Source organism: Leucopleurus acutus, assembly GCF_964270905.1.
Source record: "Leucopleurus acutus genome assembly, chromosome: 1".
In the NCBI taxonomy this organism is placed as follows: Eukaryota; Metazoa; Chordata; class Mammalia; order Artiodactyla; family Delphinidae; genus Leucopleurus; species Leucopleurus acutus.
Genome location: NC_139142.1, coordinates 122,111,896 through 122,133,758, shown reverse-complemented (window position 1 = coordinate 122,133,758; position 21,863 = coordinate 122,111,896). Strand labels below are relative to the sequence as shown.

The 21,863-nt window shown below is 39.3% G+C and overlaps 1 protein-coding gene across 1 annotated transcript in view; it reads left to right on the top strand.

Annotated features, from left to right (window-relative positions):
• MYO5A (myosin VA) overlaps positions 1 to 21,863 on the top strand; it is a gene marked incomplete at its 3' end in the record, with an annotated part of 180,568 nt that overhangs the window by 125,154 nt on the left and 33,551 nt on the right. The window contains exons 23-28 of the mRNA XM_082847112.1: positions 2,098 to 2,191; positions 4,368 to 4,516; positions 10,278 to 10,391; positions 16,734 to 16,877; positions 17,116 to 17,169; positions 19,318 to 19,545. Of these exons, the coding sequence (XP_082703238.1) occupies positions 2,098 to 2,191; positions 4,368 to 4,516; positions 10,278 to 10,391; positions 16,734 to 16,877; positions 17,116 to 17,169; positions 19,318 to 19,545 (783 nt within the window). The remainder of the gene's footprint in view (positions 1 to 2,097; positions 2,192 to 4,367; positions 4,517 to 10,277; positions 10,392 to 16,733; positions 16,878 to 17,115; positions 17,170 to 19,317; positions 19,546 to 21,863) is intronic.

The following is a 21,863-nucleotide window of genomic DNA, read 5'->3' as shown; positions in this document are numbered from 1 at the left end:
AGCAGTAATGAGATGTATTGGTTAAACAAAGTAAAGATACCTCAACATAAGGCTTACTGGAAAAAAGTAATAGGTTTTCAGAGATTCCACTATTATTACCATCTTTAAATGAAAACAGAGTTGACTGATGGCTGTAACTATGGCAAGAATCCCAATATGCTTTTTCCTTACTGACTTCTGAACCTTAACAGCAGCTTATACAGTAAGAACCTCGAAGGAGCTTAGACACAATTCAGGTAGGATAGTGTAGCTAATAAAGTTGCAATCCTTCCATGGTATTCAGGGTCCTGATAAAATAATCCCTTCTATATCTATAGCAGATCTGGGCTCTGATCTGGAAACAGCAGTGCTATTAATATGTTACTTTGACATAGCAAGCTTGTTCTCTCAGAATTCAAATATGTATCCAATGGGATACTGTTGAGGTTTAAGATCTCTCTTTCTTGTGCTCTCTCTCTCTTTTTTTCCCCATTTCCTGAGTCCCTGGAAGCTTTCCAAATTCCTCCAAAACTATAGAGAATTAAGCTTGGTAGGAGTATTCTCGTTTCCTTTTCAAAGTCAAGTTCATACCTTTCTCGTCTGATAGAATAGTATACCTGAACATATTCAGATTTCTCCTTTCGTTTTATTATCTGCTGCCTTCACAAGGATAGCTGTAGGCACTACCATTAATTCTTTTAGATGGAGTGTGATAATGAGGAAGAATGAAAAAATTTCCCTGTGAGAGCTAGCTTTGTGGTCTGCAAAGCTACATTGCCAGTTAGCCTGACCAAGGAGACTAGAAGGTCCAGCAGAACTGTGGTTCTTAACCAGGAGTGTATTTCAGAATATGCTGGAGAGTTTTTAAAAAGATACCTGCCCAAGGTCTGGGAGTGTGGACCAGGCACATGTATTTTGAAAAAGCACCACAGGTGATTGGTTGCATACTCTGACAAAGAGCAGCCTCTCTCAAGAGCACATAGAGAACTCAACCTTTCTACTGAGAGCAGACGTTAAGACCTTATCAGCACAGAGGGAAGACACTGGACCATCAGAAGGAACACCTTCTGGCCTGACTTGTGCAGTGGCACAGTGCTGTAATCTCAGTTCCCTGTTCTTCAGGGATCCTTAGTCAGAGAGCCCGCTTTCTCTGTCTCTGAACTCCTAAACTTTCTCTTTATTAGTAAAGCTGTTGCTTTAAGAGTGCCTTGAACTTATGCTTAGAGAAAGGAATTCAAATTTCACTTATAACAAGCACACATTCTATTCCAAAGGTGAACTGTATAAATTATGAACTTAGCAAAGTTTCCTTTGGTTTTGATTTTTGCTTCCTGAGAATCCTTATCCAACCAGGAAATAGAAAGTTAAAGGTCAATATTTTTTTATTGTGGTAAAATATGCTTATATGTAACATAAAATTTACCATTTTAATCGTTTTAAGTGTACAGTTCTGTGGCATTAAGTGTATTCACAGTGTTGTAAGGTCAATGCTTAAATGTGGAATAAAAGTTTACAACCTTGCAAAACTCTTGAAAGGAGATGAAAATGAAATTCTCTTTCTCAAGACAGAGAGCAGGGAGCTTCGGAAGGTCTTCAGTGAATTTCCAAAACCAAAATGACTTTCATATTTTTCTTAACCTCTGTAATCTCTCTGCTTGAATCATGAGTACACATAAACGTTGCATTAGGTTGTTGGTGTGAAAAGGCATTATCATTGCTTCAAGCGCAAATGCTTACTAGGTGCCAGGCAATTGCTAAATGCTCAAGGTACAAAGTAAAACAATAACAGCAAGTCAGTTTTGTCCTCCAAGAATTTCTAGTCAATCAGGAAAGTAAAAGTAAATCATTTATAAGGGCTATAAAGAGGCATATTCAGGGTCCTGTAGTAGCCCAAAGGAGAGACATATAATTGGAGGGAGTTTCTGGGAAAGCTTTCTGGAGGGTAGTGCTAAAAACAAGTTTGAAGGATGACCAGATATAACTCGGCAAAGAAGTGAGGCAGTGAGATGTGGAAGTAAGGAGTGCCTCCCGGTGACTGCTGTATGTATGGTCTTTGTATTCAGTATCCGGCTGCCTCTGTCTGTGGCAGCCATCTCAGTTTATTGTTTCATTTTATAGTTGGTATCAAATCTGAAGGAAGAAAATACTCTGCTGAAGCAGGAAAAAGAGGCCCTCAATCACCTTATCGTGGAGCAGGCTAAGGAGATGACAGGTAAGCCTCATGTGGGCCCAGCCTACTGCACTCCAACCAACCTCAGACCAAAGGTTTATAAGTTACAACTTTGCTTAGACTGTCATCAGTAAATTTGCAGAGTTCTGGAGGCAGGCACTCTAAATATTTGGTTGAATTAGTTGGTGAACTTGTAAATCTGGTCTCCCTAGGTACAAATACCAATTCGTATTAGTCAGTATCATGTAACTTTTTAAAAAATTGTTCTATATGTATGATTTATGGCTTATAGGAGTCCTGTTGTTTTAGGACCAATTCTTGAGCTAATATGTATATGAGTATATGCATCTGTGTATATTATTTATTTTGCTAAACCAATGGATATTATTTTCCTAAGATCAACCACTTTTTGCCACCTTAAAAAAAAAAGGCACTAGATGTGGACATTTATTTCATTTGCTGTTTGTAAGATAAATTAAAATGGTGATAATTTACAAGGAATCCACAGGTACATAAACATGAGCTAAGAAAATATATATCTAAACTACAGTAATTGGTGATAGAAATAGAAAGGAAGAGATTTGATTAGAGTGAAAATATATGAAAAGAATTGTATATCATATATAATCATTTTTGATGTGGTATTCAAAAAAGGAGTAAAAATTTTCTAAAGTTTCTGAAAATTTTCTAAAGTTTTGAGATGAGTCATCAAAATAATAATGTGTTATTAGTAATGAGGAAATTGAGGGGAACAAGTCTCTGTTTATGAGGCAGATTAACGAGGTCAGTTGTTTGAGTATTAAAATTTGGATGTCAGCTGGGGCCTCCAGATAGAGATGATGTGAAAGCAAATTGAGATGAAAGAGAGAGCTGTCTGTGGTTTTCCCCATACTGCCCCATTCCTCCCAGTTAAAGGGAATACTATAGAGAAAAGAGAAGAAAATCTGGAATTAAGCCTTACAGGATAACCATAAATAAGGGATAAGGTGAAGAAAAGGAGCCAGAAAAGAAAATTAAGAGGGAAGGAGAAAAGTCATTGAAAACATGGAAAAAAGGAGGCTAGGATGCAGAATGCAGTGGAAAAATCCAGAATGATGAGAATTCTTGAAGGAAAATAGAAAATGTTATTTGATACTGAAAGATAAGAACAAAGACAATAACAGTGGATTTGCCTAAGGAAAATTTGTTGATAGCCTTGGGCAGCTTCCACAAACTTGTGAGAATAAAAAGCAATTTACAGAAGAGAAGAAGTCCTTTCATTCATTTATTTACAAATTATTAAAGCCCTAGGGTAGGGAAACACTGTATTGGACACCAGGGAGGCAGTTGTAACAAGACATTTGGCAGCCCTTGCCCTCATGGAGCTGACAGAGAAAGAAATGGTGACGCAATAGAAGCAGGCAGGGCAGATTAAGATATAGCCACAAAATATGAGGGTAAAATGGGCCATAATGGTAGGAAGCTTAATGTTTATAAATGTGACTGGGTCAGCTCATTGAGATAAAACGTGCAGCTGAGATTTAAGGCTTTTTTACTGCGCTTGATTTGCAATCAAGGGCTAATCTCCGACCTCCAGATGATGTCCTATCTAAGTGCCAGCCCCTGGCAACAGAGAGAGTAGAGTGAGGTGAGTAAATGGAAAGGTCAGGTCCCCCAGCAGCACATAGGAGTGGTAACAACAGAGGACCAGGTGTGGGGATCTTACCTGATTAGAATCGTGGGAGTAATAGGACAAGGGAGCTCACAGCGTTGGGAAATTGTAAGACAGAACCTGGGGACTGAGATGAATGGAGACACTCTGTAGAGCAGTACAGCTGGGTCCGCTGAGAAGTTGCCGTTCCCCCAGAGGCTTGAGGAATGTCTCTGACTTTTGGGACAAAAGAATTTTATGAATAGCCTGAAACAGAATAATAAAAAAATGTATACTCTAGTTACTAGATGATGGCTAGTGGAAGTTTATGAAGGATGTGCTGTAACCAATGAATGAACTAGTTCTGTTCATGGAACAATGCAATAGATGATGGTTGTTGTTATTAATAAATTATTCTTTGGTCATGGTATTTTCTCTTTCCCTACCTCCACTAAAATACTCTTCATAGATCATAGTGGTGCTAAAAGTAGAACCCCTCCCAAAGAAACTGGAAGTCAGTGTCCATCTTTGTATTCTTGAATTCTGTGGAGCCATCTTTGGTATGCTTTTCCCTCTCCTTTCTTTCAGAGACGATGGAAAAGAAGTTAATAGAAGAAACAAAACAACTGGAACTCGATCTTAATGATGAAAGGCTGAGATATCAGAACCTTCTGAATGAGTTCAGTCGCTTGGAAGAACGATATGATGACCTCAAGGAAGAGATGACTTTGATGATTGTGAGTCAAATACTTCTGATTTTTTTATATATATAAAAATTTGAGGGCTTCCCTGGTGGTGCAGTGGTTGAGAGTCCGCCTGCCGATGCAGGGGACACAGGTTCGTGCCCCGGTCCGGGAAGATCCCACATGCCGCGGAGCGGCTAGGCCCGTGAGCCATGGCCGCTGAGCCTGTGCTCCACAACGGGAGAGGCCACAACAGTGAGAGGCCCATGTACCGCAAAAAAAAAAAAAAAATTGAAACATATGCAAAACTAGATAGAAAAGTAGAATGAACCCCCCTGTACTCCATGTACCCATCACTCAATCCAAAATGGTCAACACATTTCTATCCCCCATTCTACCCTCCATCCCACTCCATCCAGTGGATTGGATTGTTTTAAAGCACATCCCAGAAATCATATCACTTTTTTCATAAATATTTTGTAAAGTCAAACACTTTGAAGACTGGATTATAAGATAGTATAAAGTCAGTGTAGGTGGACTTTGTTTTATGTGTTGAATGACTTAAAATAAAATTTGCTTATAAAGCAAATATTTATATAATCAAGTATTATATAGTTTTTGTAGTTTCAAAGATATAGTCCTAGAAAAGAAAATTCAGCCTCTATTTGTAATAAATTGTCTTATCTATTTCAAGGACTCTTCTGCATCTGCCAAAGTACATTTTGAACTTTTAATAGTTCTGCGCACCCTCCCTGTTCTACTTATCCTGCTATCAGGAAACAAAGAGTTCCCTAGCAATCTTGTTCCTACAGCTATCAGCTTTAAACGTAACCTAATGGCACAGATGGCCAGAAATGCTCTGAAATATCTGTTATAAAGCACAAGGTAATTTGGAGGGGAGTGGCCAAGACGGCAGAGTAGGAAGACCCTGAGCTCACCTCCTCCCACAGGCACGCCAAGATTATAACTATTTACAGAGCAGCTGTATATAAGAATGACCTGAAGACTAGCAGAAACTATTTTATGAAACTAAAGATATAAAAGGGAACCTCAACAAGATGGGTAGGAGGGGTGGAGACACGGTATAGTCAAGACCCACACCCCATATAAATGACCCACAAACAGGAAGATAAACACAATTGCAGAGGTTCTCCCCAAGGCACAAGGGGTCTGAGCCCCACATCGGGCTCCCCAGCCTGGGGTTCCTGCACCAGGAAAACAAGTCCCCAGGCATCTGGACTTGAAAGCAGTGGGGCTTGTGTACAAGAGAGCCACAGGGCTGTGGGAAACAGAGACTCCACTCTTAAAGGGCATATACAAAATCTCACATGTCCAAGACCCAGTGCAGAAGCAATAATTTGAAAGGAGCCTGGTTCAGACCCACTTGCTAACCTTGGAGAGCCTTCCAGAGGGCATGAGGCCACTGGAGCTCACCCTGGGGACATAGACATTGGCTGCAGGCATTTTGGGGAGCTCCAACCATGAGGACACTGCTGCAGACAAGTTTCATTTTGGAGTCCTCCCTCTAGCCTATTAGGGCCAGAGGTTTACCTGCTCACACGTGAGCTGGCACCAGCCCCATGAGCCCCCCATCCAGCCACCCTGGTCACTGACCCATCCATCAGTAACCTGGGACCAGCCTTGAGACACCCCCCAGGCTATGCATGCAGCCTCTGCCACACCAGCACCCAAAGCCACCACCAGCCGGCTGGCAGTTTTTGCACTAGGTAGGACCTGGAAGCCAAGCAGGCCGAGGGCCATCCCAATGTACCAGTGCATCCAAGCAGTGATCCCCACCACAGCAGAAGGGCCCATGCAGCCCCCATAGGGGCACCCACAGAGCATATAGATCTTGTGACTAAAAGGATGGGCTGCTGGGGCCCATAGGATGTCTCCTTCATAAGGCCACTTCTCCAAGACTGGGAATCCTAAACAACCTACCTAATGCACAGAAATAAACACAAACAGTAAGCAACACGAGTAGGTAGAGGAATATATTCCAAACAAAGGAACAAGACAAAACCCCAGAAGAAGAACTAAACGAAGTGGCGATAAGCAATCTACCCAATAAAGAGTTCAAGGTAATGATCATAAAGGTGTTCAGTGCACTCGGGAAAAGAACGAATGAACATGGTGATAAGTTTAACAAAGAGAAAATATAAAGAAGAACCAAACAGAATTAAGGAATACAATAACTGAAATTTAAAAATACACTAGAAGGAATCAACAGTAGGTTAGATGATACAGAGGAATGGATTGGTGAACGGCAAGACAGAGTAGTAGAAATCAACAATTCAGAACAGCTAAGAGAAAAAAGAATTTTAAAAAATGAGGATAGTTTGAGAGAGGCCTCTTGGACAACATCAAGCATAATAACATTCTCATAGGGGTCCCAGAAGGGGAAGAGAGAGAAGGGGGCAGAGAAGTTATCTGAAGAAATAATAGCTGAAAACTTCGCTAACCTGGGAAAGAAAACAGACATCCAGGTTCAGGAAGCACAGAGAGTCCCAAACAAGGTCAACCCAAAGAGGTCAACACCAAGACACATTATAATTTAAATGGTAAAAATTAAAGATAAAGAGAGAATCTTAAAAGCAGCAAGAGAAAAGCAACTAATTACATAGAAAGAATTTCCTTGAGACCGTAAGCTGACTTTTCAGCAGAAACTTTGCAGAACAGAAGGGAGTGGCATGATATATTCAAAGTGATAAAAGGAAAAACCTACAACCAAGAATACTCTACCCAGCAAAGCTATCATTCCAATGTGAAGGGAAGATAAAAAGATAAAACAAGCAAAAGCTAAAGAATTCAGGACCACTAAACCTTTTAACAAGAAATGTTAAAAGGACTTCTCTAGGCAGGAGAGAAAAGGCCACAACTAGAAAGGGAAACTCTCACTGATAAAGGTAAACATACAGTTTTGGTAGTAGATCAATCACATATAAATCTAGTAGGAAGGCTGAAAGACAAAAAAGTAGTAAAATAACCTATATCCACAGTATGTAGTTAAGGGATACACAAAACAAAAAGATGTAAAATATGATGACAAAAACACTAGTCGTGGGGAGGGGACTGAGAATGCATGGTTGTTAAAATGCGTTTGAACTTGAGATCATCATATTTAAATAATTAAATATATTTGTATATGTATATATGTGTGATTGAACCTCATTTATTGTTGTTTTTATGAACTTCATTGTAACCACAAACATATTATAGATACACACACACACACACACACACAAAAAGAAAGTAATCCAAATATAACACTAAAGAAAGTCATCAAATCACAAGGGAAGAAAGCAAAAGAAGAAAGGAACAAAAAAGAACTACAACAACCAGAAAACAACTAACAAAACGGCAGTAAGTACATACCTATCAATAATTACTTTCAATGTAAATGGACTAAGTGCTCTAATCAAAAGACATAGAGTGGCAGAATGGATGATAGAAACAAGACAAATACACACACACACACACACACACACACACCTGTGAGAGACTTCAGTTCTAAAGACACACAGACTGAGAGTGAGGGGATGGAAAAATGTATTCCATGGAAATGGAAACACAGCTGGGGTAGCAAGAGTCAGACAAAATAGACTTTAAGACAAACACTGTAACAAGAGACAAAAAAGGACATTACATAATGACAAAGGGATCAGTCCAACAAGAAAATATAACAGTTGTAAACATATGTTCACCCAACATAGGAGCACCTGAATACATACAGCAAATATTAACAAACATAAAGGAAGAGATTGACAGTGACACAATAATAGTAGGGGACTTTAACACCCCACTCATATCAAAGGACAGATCATCCAGAAGATTGAAATCATATCAAGCATCTTTTTCCACCACAATGCCGTGAGACTAGAAATCAACTACAAGAAAAAAAACTTGAAAAAGCAAACACATGGAGGCTAAGCAAACCACTACTAAACAGCAAATAGGTCACTGAAGAAACCAAAGAAGAAATTTTTAAAATAGCCGGAGACAAATGAAAGTGGAAACAAAATGATTAAAATCTATGGACTGCAGCAAAAACAGTTCTAAGAGGGAAGTTTAATGGCAATACATGCTACCTCAGGTAACAAGAAAAGTCTCAAATAGACAATCTAACCTTACACCTAAAGGAACTAGAAAAAGTGCAAACAAAGCTCAACATTAGTAGAAGGAGAAAAAAAAAGATCAGAGTGGAAATGAAAGAGACTAAAAATCAGTTTAAAAGATGAACAAAACTAAGAGCTGGTCTTTTGAAAAAAATAAGAAAAATTGATAAACTTTTAGCCACACTCATCAAGACAAAAAGAGAGAACCCAAATAAATAAAATCAGAAATGAAAGAGGAGCGGTTACAGGCAACACCACAGAAATACACAGTATCATAAGAGATTACTACAAACAATTACATGGCAATAAAATGAACAACCTCGAAGAAATGGACAAATTCCTAGAAACATACAATATCCCAATACTGAATCAGGAAGAAATAGAAAATATGAACAGATCAAATATCAGAAATGAAATTGAATCAGCAGTCAAAAACTCCCAACAAAAAACATTTAAAGAAGAGTTAACACCTATGCTTCTCAAACTATTCCAAAAAATTGAAGAGGGAGCAGTTTCCCAACTCATTCTGTGAGGCCAGCATCACACTGATACCAAAACCAGACAAAGATATCACACACACAAAAGAAGAAAATTACACTAATGAACATAGAACATACAGGTTGGGCGGGGCTGAGGGGCTTTCAACTGCCCCTGGGGGCTGGCTTCCTTGTGGTTGCACAGATGGGTCTGCTCTCTATACGCCTGGATGTTGGAAGGAAAGAGGCAAAAAGCCCTTTGTGGCTTCTGGCTCTTTTCTTGCACCTGGGAAGGAGTAAAGGAAATTGGACAGATCCCAAAGCTCTTGGAGGCCTTTCTGAAGCTCTCAGGATTTGTAACCCTAGAAAATCCAGGCCACTGAACATTTCCATGTCTTCTGCTGGGGGCACCCTAGGAGTGAGGGGCCCAAACCCAGCCTTTTTATCTCTTCTTCCTTCAAGTCATTCTCTAACCCCTTTTCCTACAGAAAGGAAGGGACTACAATTGCTTAACTTTTCTGTTCCCCACAAACTTTCTGAACACTAGTTCATAGGTACCACATGCCATAAAAGTGTCACCTGGACTCCCTGAATTAATAACCCAAGGATCTTCCCAGGATTCTTCGAGCAGCTTCCTTGCCTCTTCTGCACATTCATCCTTCCCACTGCTGACTCCAGAGATTCAGCTTCAGGCATAAAACTAACAGAAATTGTAGTCGCCTAAGTGGAAACCCCCCTCCCCTGACTTTTTTTTTTTTCTTTTTACCATTTATGCCCAAATACGGTGCAGTAAAATGATTATGCTATCATTAAATATATCCTATGAACTTTTTGGTAGGTTTTATTTGATTGCAACATGGAAGTCAGTTACAGTCCTTAGATGCTGAGGCATCATACCTATGCTTCACCCAGTGCGACTAGCCACTCACAACTTTAAAAAGCGGACTCTGCCAGTAATCACAGATGATTTTTGTTTGAGTATTTGGCTTTGTGACTGTGCTTGTCATGCCCTCCTGGTGCATCTTTCTCATTCTTTGAGGAGCTCCGAAGGTGACCCTTTTGTAAGAGTTTGTTAATACAACATGGAACAGATCGTTTGGGCATGAGAACATTAAGTCAGCGAGTGAGGATTAGAACTGAGTTAAGGTGGATGCTGTCTTGACTATGCCTAGTTCAATTATTTAATTATGTTGTGTTAACTATAACTGCTTATTTGTCTTGCAGAATGTACCTAAGCCTGGACACAAGAGAACAGACTCCACCCACAGCAGCAATGAGTCCGAATACACCTTTAGCTCTGAAATTGCAGAAACTGAAGACATTCCATCAAGGACAGAGGTACATTTTAGACACCTATCAGTAAAAGTAAGATGTGCCCATGCTGTTACTAACAGAGAACATTTTCTTTGCAGAGAGGACCCCATTTGTCCATAAATGTAACATTTGTTTTATGCTGTTTATTCTTCATAAGTGACTTAAAGGTGCTTAATTAGCTGTGTACATACATACTTATTGCATATATTTTTTTGTCAATAAACATTTTAATTTTCATTTTTAATGTAATTTTGAGGATCAGATTTTCCCTTCTGTAATTCCCTTTTACACCTTAACGTGTTCTATGTGCAAAAAACATAGCCTATCATGAATTTATTTCAGACTGAGGTAAATTATTTGAAAGGTAAGCCCTCTGTCCTAGAATATTATAAATACCAATGCCCAAGAGTTTAGCAAAATTGCTGCCTGTTGGTTGATAGTTTGTACCAATGTAATTCTCTCCCACAAAAATGCATGAAAAACAGCTTATAAATCTGCCTTAGTGTTTTGTGTTACATGGTTTGAAATCAAAATGACATGTTACTGTAACTCCAAGAGTACAGTGACTTTAAGTTAGATCGTTCCCAAACCAATTCTCAGATCTTCTTCAAATATGACATTAGTTTCTGTAATGGGTAATTCAGGCACAACTCTTCTATTTTTGTATCATATTCTGTGAGAATGGCCAAGTCAGAAATAGACTGCTTCTGGCAGAACAGCTGAAAAAAATTGAATAATTCTTTCCTTTCTTGTCTTAGTTCCACTTGGGATGAAAAGTTTCTCCATCTCATTCTGTTCCTTTTAAAGAAAAGTGTCATATAATTGGACTCATACATAGGAGAGGGCTAAGTTGCTGGCCCAAGGTCACAGCTTGTAAGTGGCAGAGCCAGTATTCTAACTGAGGCCTGTCTGTTCAGAGCTCCACACTCTACCTCCTTGCACTCAGGGGTTCTACACTGCGGTTCTCCAGTCCCATTTCTGTCTACAGATAACGTTAGGCTGGGGACATTGATACAGCAGTATGGCCTGTATATAGCAGGACAGAGGTTGTTCAAGTTACCTGTTGTTGTGCAACAAACCATCCCTGACTTTAGTGGTTTCAAACTACAGCAATTCATTATTGCTCACAGTTCTTTGGGTTTTTTTTTTGTTTTGTTTTGTTTTTTCTTGAATTTTATTTATTTTTTTATACAGCAGGTTCTTATTAGTTATCCATTTTATACATATTAGTGTATATATGTCAATCCCAATCTCCCAATTCATCCCCCGCTCCCCCGCACCGCGCTTTCCCCCCTTGGTCTTCGTGTCCATATGTTTGTTCTCTACATCTGTGTCTCTATTTCTGCCTTGCAAACTGGTTCATCTGTACCATTTTTCTAGATTCCACGTATATACATTAATATACAGTATTTGTTTTTCTCTTTCTGACTTACTTCACTCTGTATGACAGTCTCTAGGTCCATCCACATCTCTATAAATGACCCGATTGCATTCCTTTTTATGGCTGAGTAATATTCCATTGTGTATATGTACCATTCGTCTTCTTTATCCGTTTGTCTGTAGATGGGCATTTAGGTTGATTCCATGACCTGGCTATTGTAAATAGTGCTGCAATGAACATTGGGGTGCCTGTGTCTTTTTGAATTATGGTTTTCTCTGGGTATATGCCCAGTAGTGGGCATTACATTTTTAAACTCAAAACTCTTATATGCTTTACCTAATTTTTACTAATAACAGTTTTTGTCAGGGTCTCTATTCTTTTCAAGTTTTCTCCAGATTCTTACAGATTTGAGGGGAGGGGTAACCTTTTCATTTCTATTCTCACTTGTTTTCTGTCAAGTCTTTTCTCAAGTTAAGAGATAGATTAGAGTGGGATTTGGTACATTTTTCATCTTTTTTGAAAAATGAAGTGTGAATTGTGCTCCAGAAATCACCTACAGATCTTGGATTATTGTTAGTGTCTGTCATGTGCACTGACCACCAACAGTAGGTCATACACTGGAAGTCTTCTCTCAGTAATGAGGAAGGCTGTTGACAAGTAGTCATGCTTGTTTCTTGTGACTAAGTGCATGCATCTGAGATGTGGCTGGCTTTGGTTAGTGTTGTCTTTACCATGGGACAGACTACAGTAACTCTCCTCCTTGGGACTGAGTCTATAACCTTAGCCTCAATCTCTCTGTGTTTCAGTTTCCTCATCTGTGAAGTGGCAATGCTATTATTATCTTACTTTATAGTGATATTTTGAAGATTAAATGAGTTAATTTTTATAAAACACTTGTAGCAGTGTTGATACATAGTAAGTGTTCAATAAACAGAGGTTTTTGCTCTAATAAACAGGCTTCCAGTGACCACCCTACAATTCTGACTGTGTGTGGCCAGGATCAGAAAGATGGAAATCTACACTAGTAATAGAAAAAGAGAGATTGATTATCAGAAGGGAAATTGTGCAGGACATAACTTTGTACTTCGAATTACTTATGACTTGCAGGTTTGCATTTCTTCCTGCAACTACCTCTGTAATGGCCAGGTTTACAAATTGCCCCTTTCAAACTAAAGGAAAACTTTCAACTCCTATGTGTAATATTCCCAAGTAGCTCTTTTAGAATCCAGTGCAAGGAAAATAATGGGATCACTCTTGTTTATGAATTGATTTTTTAAAAATTAAAACAAATAAATTGTTTTGAAACAGAATTCTGACCTTAGTCATGTAATAATAGCAAAATTTGATGTAAAAATAAAAGATTAATGTCTCTCTAGTCACAAATCAGAAACCTGTGATTGTTTGTTCACAAGACACAATGACACCTCCATTGCTGTTTCTCTCTGAAGAACTCACCTGCCAGCTCCACTTGCCTTGCAGCCCTCCCACACTTCCAGCATCTTCGTGGTTTGGGGTTATTTTTTGGAACCATTGCTTCTCCACGCTCTGTAATGCCCCTTTCTTAGTAGCCATTAACTAATTATCTCACTTCTGCTATTGCTGTCGAGCTTTCTCATACCTGTCAAATCCAGGGAAAGCGTCACCATAACTTTCTCAGCTATTGTCAGCAGTAATTCCAGAATGACTGCCAGGCCTGTCGTGGTAATTTTGTGAACAAATTCTGTTATCTTCCTGATTTTCCTCTAATGAGAGACTGTTGCTATTTTTTAGATTAGTTTTAAAGCTTCACTTTCTTGGAAAAGCCCTAGATGACAAAGTCCTAACAAAGGAAAGAAAGCAAAACAAAACCCCAGACACTTCCCTGAGCCAGATGGCCCAAACTTCCTTCTTGCTTATGTGGTATATCTCTTTGATTATACGTGTCATTAGGGATAAGAATGGGCACCATTTGGAGCTCTCTTAATTACTTATCATTATGCCTCAATTTTTGCAGTTGTCAAATGTTCCTATCTATAGGTACAATGATGAAATATTATATTCATTCATAGAATGAAGGTTTCTATCATAGTGTGAAAAAAGGCTTAAATAGTTAAAAGTTTTCAGGAATACATACACCATTAATAGAGGAACAAACATTAAACTACATAAGATAGAATGTTTACATTATAAATAAGCTAAAATATAAGTATTTGTGGGATGTATAGAAATGAATTTTTTTGTTGTTGTTGTTTGTTTTTTGTGGGGTTTTTTTGTGGTACGCGGGCCTCTCACTGTTGCGGCCTCTCCTGTTGCGGAGCACAGGCTCCGGACGCGCAGGCTCAGCAGCCATGGCTCACGGGCCCAGCCGCTCCGTGGCATGTGGGATCCTCCCAGACCGGGGCATGAACCCACGTCCCCTGCATCGGCAGGTGGACTCTCAACCACTGCGCCACCAGGGAAGCCCCAGAAATGAATTTTTGTATGAATGAAATTCTGTAGTAATTTCATGCTCAGGGAAGATGCTACCTCTGTTCTACTAAGTCGGGACAGACTTTATGGTGAAGGTCATATACCTAAACTTTTCGTTACGCTGAGCAGTGCAAAAGTGGATAGATGGACTTCCCTGGTGGCTCAGTGATTAAGAATATGCCTGCCAATGCAGGGGACACAGGTTTGAGCCCTGGTCTGGGAAGATCCCACATGCCACTGAGCCCGTATGCCACAACTACTGAGCCTGCGCTCTAGAGCCCGAGAGCCACAACTGCTGAGCCCGTGTGCCACAACTACTGAAGCCTGTGCACCTAGAGCCTGTGCTCCACAAGAAGAGAAGCCAGCACAATGAGAAGCCCATGCACCACAACAAAGAGTAGCCCCTGCTTGCTGCAACTAGAGAAAGCCCTCATGCAGCAACAAAGACCCAACACAGTCAAAAATAAATAAATAAATAAATAAATAAATAAAAATAAATAATTTTTTTTTTTTTTAAAGTGGACAGAAAGAAAAAGACCAGGTCTAACTAGTTTGTAGATAAATGACCCTGACAGCCTATAAATGCCCCACTTCTTAGTTTAGTTGATTCTTCTTAGGTGTCTTTTTAGAACTGGAATAATACTGAACTTAGCACTACCAAGAATTCACAAAAAATCAAAGATTGCTCATGAATATAAAAATTATTCCACCTCATCAAAAAACAAAGAAATATAAATTAAAACAATAATGAAAAACCACTATTGGTCTACCAGCTGAGCCAATTTTTTTTAATAACAGTCATTGCTGTTCCAGGCAAACTGGTGGCTGCTGATGGAAGTATAAACAGGCTCAACCAATTTAATAGACTTAAAAACATTAATGTTTAGATATTTATGTACTAGGTTGTTTATTTTAGTATATTTCAATAGCAAACAATTAGAAATAACCCCAGTGGTCACCAGTAAGGTAATAGCTAAGCAAATGATGGTACACATGTCAATACAGCCATTAAAAATTGTGCTTTCAAGTATCATATTATAAATTTGGAAAACGATTATAATACAATGCTAAGTTTTAAAGACAGTACAAAATTATAATGAAAGTATTATTCCAGTTCTTTAAATTTATTTAAAAAAAAAGACTGGACAAAAATTGTGGGTTTTCTCTGGATATGAGATTATGCTTACAGTTCTCTTCTTTGTACTTTTCTTATTTCCTAAACTTATTTTGCTTTTATATGAGGAAAAAACATTTTTTTAAAAATTGACAATTGGAAATATAAGATTTGCTGATCAGTTAAGAATTATACTTCCATCATTTAATTAAATAAGTTGTTGTTACCATTCTCTTTCTCTCTAACAAAAAGAGGACCTTTATCCTCTCAAAATCTAATGATACAATTGTTTCTCTTCTTACCTCATTAAAAATTCAAACCCAAAGTAAAGAAAGTAAAATAATTATGGAGCCTCCAGAATTTCTATGATGGTGGATAGGGGTTAGTTATTTCCTTTTGCTTAGCTTTAGTTAGTGTATCTTTATTTATCCTACTAGTTCTCCCTGTGACTCTGTTTTAGAACCAATTGACATGATTTTAAATGCTACTAGGTTATCTTTCAGTTTATTAGGGGCTGTATATATTTTGGTTTTTTAGTTTTCTCTCTGACCTCAATATATTTATGCCAGCATCTCACCTTTTCAAAAATCATTTTTCCTAATTACAAAAGTAGTACATGCTCATTGTAAACAATTCAAATATAGAAATGTGTGAAGTAGAAAATGAAACTTTCCCACAGTACCTCCCATTCTCTAAGATAACCTCCATGGCCTTCTAGATATTTGTATGCCATGTGCTAGGTATACTTAAAAGTCACATGTATTGGGTTTTGGTTTTTTTTAAGAAAAATGAGACACTATCCTGCAACTTGTTCATTTCACTTAATACTTTTAACTAGAACATATTTATCTACTCATGTAGATCTACTTCATTATTTTTAACAGCTATAAAATACTTCATAGTTTGGCTATACCATAATTTATTTAAGCAACTCTCCTATTGACCAACATTTGAGTTCTTTTTAGTTTTTTGCAGTTACAAAAAATATTACAGTGAACATCTTCCCCATATATTTTTGTGTACTTGTGTATTTGTGCAGGATTAATTCTTAAACATATATTGCTATGTTTGTCCTATGTTAAAGAATATACAGACTTAAATTTTAATAAACACAGCTAACTTGCCCTTCCAAAGGGCCTACTTATAACTTCCACCAATATCTTATAAGACACTGTTACTAACACATGGCCTTATTAATCTTACTAGTCTTTGCCAGTATGATAGGGGGAAAGTGGTACCGTGCTGTTGTTTAATTCGCATTTCTCCATTTATTAGCTGGTTGGATGTGTTAGTTGTATATTCTTTGGCCATTTATATTTCTCCTATAAGTTTGCCTGTTTCTCTGTTGAGCTGTTCATCATTTTCTCATTGGTTTGTACATCTTCCGAACCATCTTGACCATCTTCTGATTTCTGGGGTTTAGGAGCCAAGCGAGAAGAAGGTGCCTCTGGACATGTCATTGTTCCTCAAGCTCCAGAAGCGGGTCACAGAGCTGGAGCAGGAGAAGCAGGTGATGCAGGATGAGCTGGACCGCAAGGAGGAGCAGGTGCTCCGAAGTAAGGCAAAGGTGCGCAGTGCTCTCCCACCCTAGGTCCATGGCAAACTGAGTTCTGCAGTCTCTTCTTTAATGGCAACTCAGCCCAGAAGTACTTTAACTTTAACCAAGTAGGTTTTGGTTCAAGTAGTGAGGGCTTAACTCTCCTCACTCTTTTCTGCTGAGTTAGGAAATATTCTAAGAGTAAAAATGTGACAATTAAAATATAACTACTTACTTATAAAGTTTTTAACTTTGTGTGTTTCCCTAGGAAGAAGAAAGACCACAAATTAGAGGTGCAGAACTGGAATATGAGTCACTCAAGGTAATGGGAAGTTTCAGCCCAAGACTTTGAATATCTTGTGGCAAGAGACCTGCTTGGAGCTTCTGTCTCTCAGAGAACATCCTTAAGGGTACCTGAGGCCCTAGCTTAAAGCTTATTCAGGCATTAGTTGTAGCCCTGTGTCATTCCCTTTTTAAAATTCTCTTTCATATAAGCTAGAGTTCAGTCTAAGCAGAAGCAGGAGCAGTAGCTGCCATTTGAGGCTGTAGAAGGTAGTAAAGGACACGGACCCAGGTAACAGACTGCCTGGGTTCAAATGCTAGATCTGCCACTGTATGACTGTGTGCAAATTCTCCTTTCTGTGCCTTGGTTTTCTCATCTATAAAGCATGAATAATGATAATGTGTATCTTATAGGACTGTCATGAGGATTATATGAAGTAATTCATGTAAACTGCTTAGAATAGTGCCTGGCACATCATAAGGACCCAACAAATGTTGGCTGCTGTCATTATCTTCATCATTTTAAAATACAAGCACTTTACACATCAGCCTTAATTTTTAACAACCATCCTGCAAGTAAGCATTTTAATTCCCATTTTATAGATGAAGCAATTGACACTAAGAAGTATAAGTAACTTCCCTAAGATGACCCCACTAGAAACTGACAGGAATGGAATTTGAACATTGGTATCTCTAGCTCCAAACCCCATGCTCTAACCATCAGACCCCACTGAAACTATGTGTTTGTAGAGAAAGACAGTTCCCAAGTATTAGCTCAGTGTTTCTCGAAATGTGGTCCCTGGGCCATCTGCATCAACATGACCTGGTAATTTGATGGAAATGCAAATTTACGGGCCTCACACCAAACCTATTGAATCAGAAACCGTGGGGGTGGCACCAAGCCATCCATCCTCCGGGTGATTCTGATGCACATTAAAGTTTGGGAAACATGGCATCAGAGCTTAGGTGTCGAAGTAAAGACATTCATACGTTTTCAGAAATAGCAATACAAATCTGATTACCAGTTGGTAGGAGACTGGGGATAGGAAGGAGCATTCATTTTCACGTTTGAATGGACTAATTCATGAAAGAAAGTGTTATACATTCTTAAACTAGCGGAAAAAAAGGACTTTAATTAGTCTTACTATAACATGTTGAAAGGTCTAATATGGTGATATAAACCTAAGATTGCTTCTCTGGAAGAAATGGTAAAATATTTTATCTTTGTGTGGAAGTGTCTCACTTCCACTATCATAAAGCCTTAATGTCATGTGCTAAATAAATCAGCATGGTGCTTTTAAATGCCCGTCTGCTTCACTATTTCCCAACCAGTATCCTGTGACATTTGTATTTTAGGGTCAGTAAATAGAGTGTAGCGGCAGATCTCTATTCTGGGTTCCACTGCCGTTGGTTGAGCAGAGCCTACAAAGGGCAGCACTAACTGGTGATGGGAGGATGGCTGGTAGTATGTGATAGTATGGAGATGGTAAAGGATGTGTATGTCCATCTAGATGACTGAAGGAAGAGGTCGCCCATCCTCTCCTCCTGCTTCTCAAGGCTTCCGCCAGCAGCTTCACAAGCATGTCACACAGGAAAGAAGTTTCAAAAATATATTGTTTGTTGTTATTGAAACACTATAGAGAATTTTATTAGTTTAAATACTATGTAATTTTTAAATTAGAAGTTAAAAGCCTAAAATTTCAGTGGTCTTTCCCCTCTCCTTTACAAAAGAAATAAGAGGGTACTACTCAACACTTCAGGGATCTGCTCGCTGAACAATTCATTGGAAATAACCTGACCGTTTGGACCTTCATATTTGTGCTTGTATTTACCCATACCCATTTAGCCCATAAAGAAAACCTGGGCTTCTTAGTACTGAGATAAACTCACCCCTTAGGACTCAGCCTTCTCTTCAGGCCTGTGACCACACCCTGGGCGGCCTGGAATAAATTTGATTCTGGAATTTAGGTTGATGAAGCAAACTACCATTCACCTTGCTCAATTCCACTTGACGCTGACTTTCTTAATTTTAAGAGCTGAGTTCCCAGTAGAACCAGGGGAGCCATTCACTATGGGAGCTCTGGCGATCTTTTCCAGCAGAATTCTTCTACTATCTTAGGGAAGGATGGGTATTGCAATGTAAAGTTGAGGATGACAGTGATGAACTATTCTTTGTCTATTCATACAGCGTCAAGAACTAGAATCAGAAAACAAAAAACTGAAAAATGAGCTGAATGAGTTACGCAAGGCCCTTAGTGAGAAAAGTGCCCCCGAGGTGACCGCTCCAGGTGCACCAGCCTACCGTGTCCTCATGGAGCAGCTGACCTCTGTGAGTGAGGAGCTCGATGTCCGCAAGGAGGAAGTCCTCATCTTGAGGTCTCAACTGGTGAGCCAGAAAGAGGCCATCCAACCCAAGGTAAGCATGAGCAAGTGGCTCAGGTGGGTGTTTGGGGACTGGCCTCTTTCTTCATACCCTTTCCCTCCAACTTATTTATTTATTTATTTATTTATTTTTGCGGTACGCGGGCCTCTGACTGCTGTGGCCTCTCCTGTTGCGGATCACAGGCTCCGGATGCACGGGCTCAGCGGCCATGGCCCACGGGCCCAGCTGCCCCACGGCATGCGGGATCCTCCCGGACCGGGGCACAAACCCGTGTCCCCTGCATCGGCAGGCAGACTCTCAACCACTGTGCCACCAGAGAAGCCCTCTCTCCAATTTATAACAAAGCAAACATTTAAGAGCATTTTTAGTCTAATTGAGGATATCATCATTTTGGGGGAAAAATCTCAATGTTGTTTTAAAACTGTTGCAAATACCAGTTGGAGTGAACAAGAAGCAAATGATATCCCAAATGCTCTTCAAAGTTTCACCACTCACTCATGAGCAAAGGGCTTTTAAAATTAATCATTTTTTAGTAATCTGGTCATGATAAATTTTGATCAAAAATACAATTCTATTAAATACAAAAATCCATAAGTTGTCTTGCTGTGGGAAGGCATTAAATACAATTTTAAATTATTTGTTGAAAATAGCCTGTTTAAAGATAGGAAAGATAACACATGAAAAGGTTAGAAATGAGATCAGTGAGTAGAAGTGACATGGAGGTGATTTCTGCTCTTAGTTCTGTTTAATGGTGGGAGTTGTCCCAGCTAGGAGGGGCTGTGTTTAGTGATTCCACAGAAGGGACCCAGGCTGAAGCATATAGATGGCCCTTTGAACGCCTTCCCTGACCTCAGATAACTTGAGATCCAACTGCCATGTGTTGGTGAGAAATGGACCTTTTAGTCATTTGACATCGGGGGGAATCTGAATAATCATCTTAAAACCTGGTTTTTGTCCCTGCCCATGTTCATGAAGCAAAGTGTTACCAAGAATTAGGCAATCAAGTATCCCAGCTGCATGACCTGCCACATAAAAAATGACTATAAGACAGAGAATGAAGAAAAAAAAAAGAGAGAATGACACATACCATATGATTTCACTTAGTATGTGTGAAATCTGAAAAACAAAACAGAAACAGACTCATAGCTAGAACAAACTAGTGTTTGCCAGAAGGGAGGGGGTTAGAGGGTTGGGTGACATAGATAAAGGGGATTTAGAGTTACAAACTTCCAGTTATAAAATAAATAAGTCACAGGGATGTAATGTACATCATAGGGAATATAGTCAATGATATTGTAATAACTCGTATGGTGACAGATGGTAACTAGACTTATCCTGGTGATCATTTCATAATGTATAAAAATATCAAATCACTATGTTGTACAAATGAAACTGATACTGTATGTCAATATAATTCCATTTTTAAAAGACTATAACATATAGTGAATGGGATGCCTGAAAGATCTGAGAGCACTTCTCTTAGAAATGGTAGTTCTGGGGCTTCCCTGGTGGTGCAGTGGTTAAGAATCCTCCTGCCAGTGCAGGGGACATGGGTTCGAGCCCTGGTCCAGGAAGACCCCTCATGCCGCAGAGCAACTAATCCCGTGTGCCACAACTACTGAGCCTGCGTACCTAGAGCCCGAGCTCCACAACAAGAGAAGCCACTGTAATGAGAAGCCCGTGCACTGCAACGAAGAGTAGCCCCTGCTCGCGGCAATTAGAGAAAGCCCGCCTGCAGCAACGAAGACTCAACACAGCCAAAAATAAATAAATAAAAATAAAAGAATATTGAAAGCCTCCAAATTCTAAAAAAAAAAGAAAAGAACAAAAGAAATGGTAGTTCTGCATGTGGTTAAGATACCATACCTGGCACATAACGTTTGTATTTGATAACGACAACTCACACCTGGGACTGGGCCTCAAGAAACAAGCCTCCCTCTGCATGCTAGCTGGAACAGAGTCCAAAATTAGAATTCCTTTCCCTGGTTCCCTGTGATGAACTAATATTCTAACAAGAAACTTTAGTAAAAGTCAATAGAAAGAAAAAGAAAAATGAACCAAGGGGTATAAAAACAATCCAGCTCACAAGAGCACATAGCTCTGGTACCTCACACTGTCACCTACCCAGCTCACATACCCCATGTGACAACTTATCTCCAGCGCCTAATGGGCTGGCCCTGTCTAACCAAGGTCCCTGCTCTCCAGGCTCCAAGCCTACACATAGCATCAGCTTGTTTTCTCTTAGGAGAAATGCCCAGGACACTGACTAAGCCCTTTCAAACCCAGGACTGTTTATCCCACTCCGTTTCTAGTCAAGGGACACATCAGTTCACAACTCCTTTGCAAGCAAG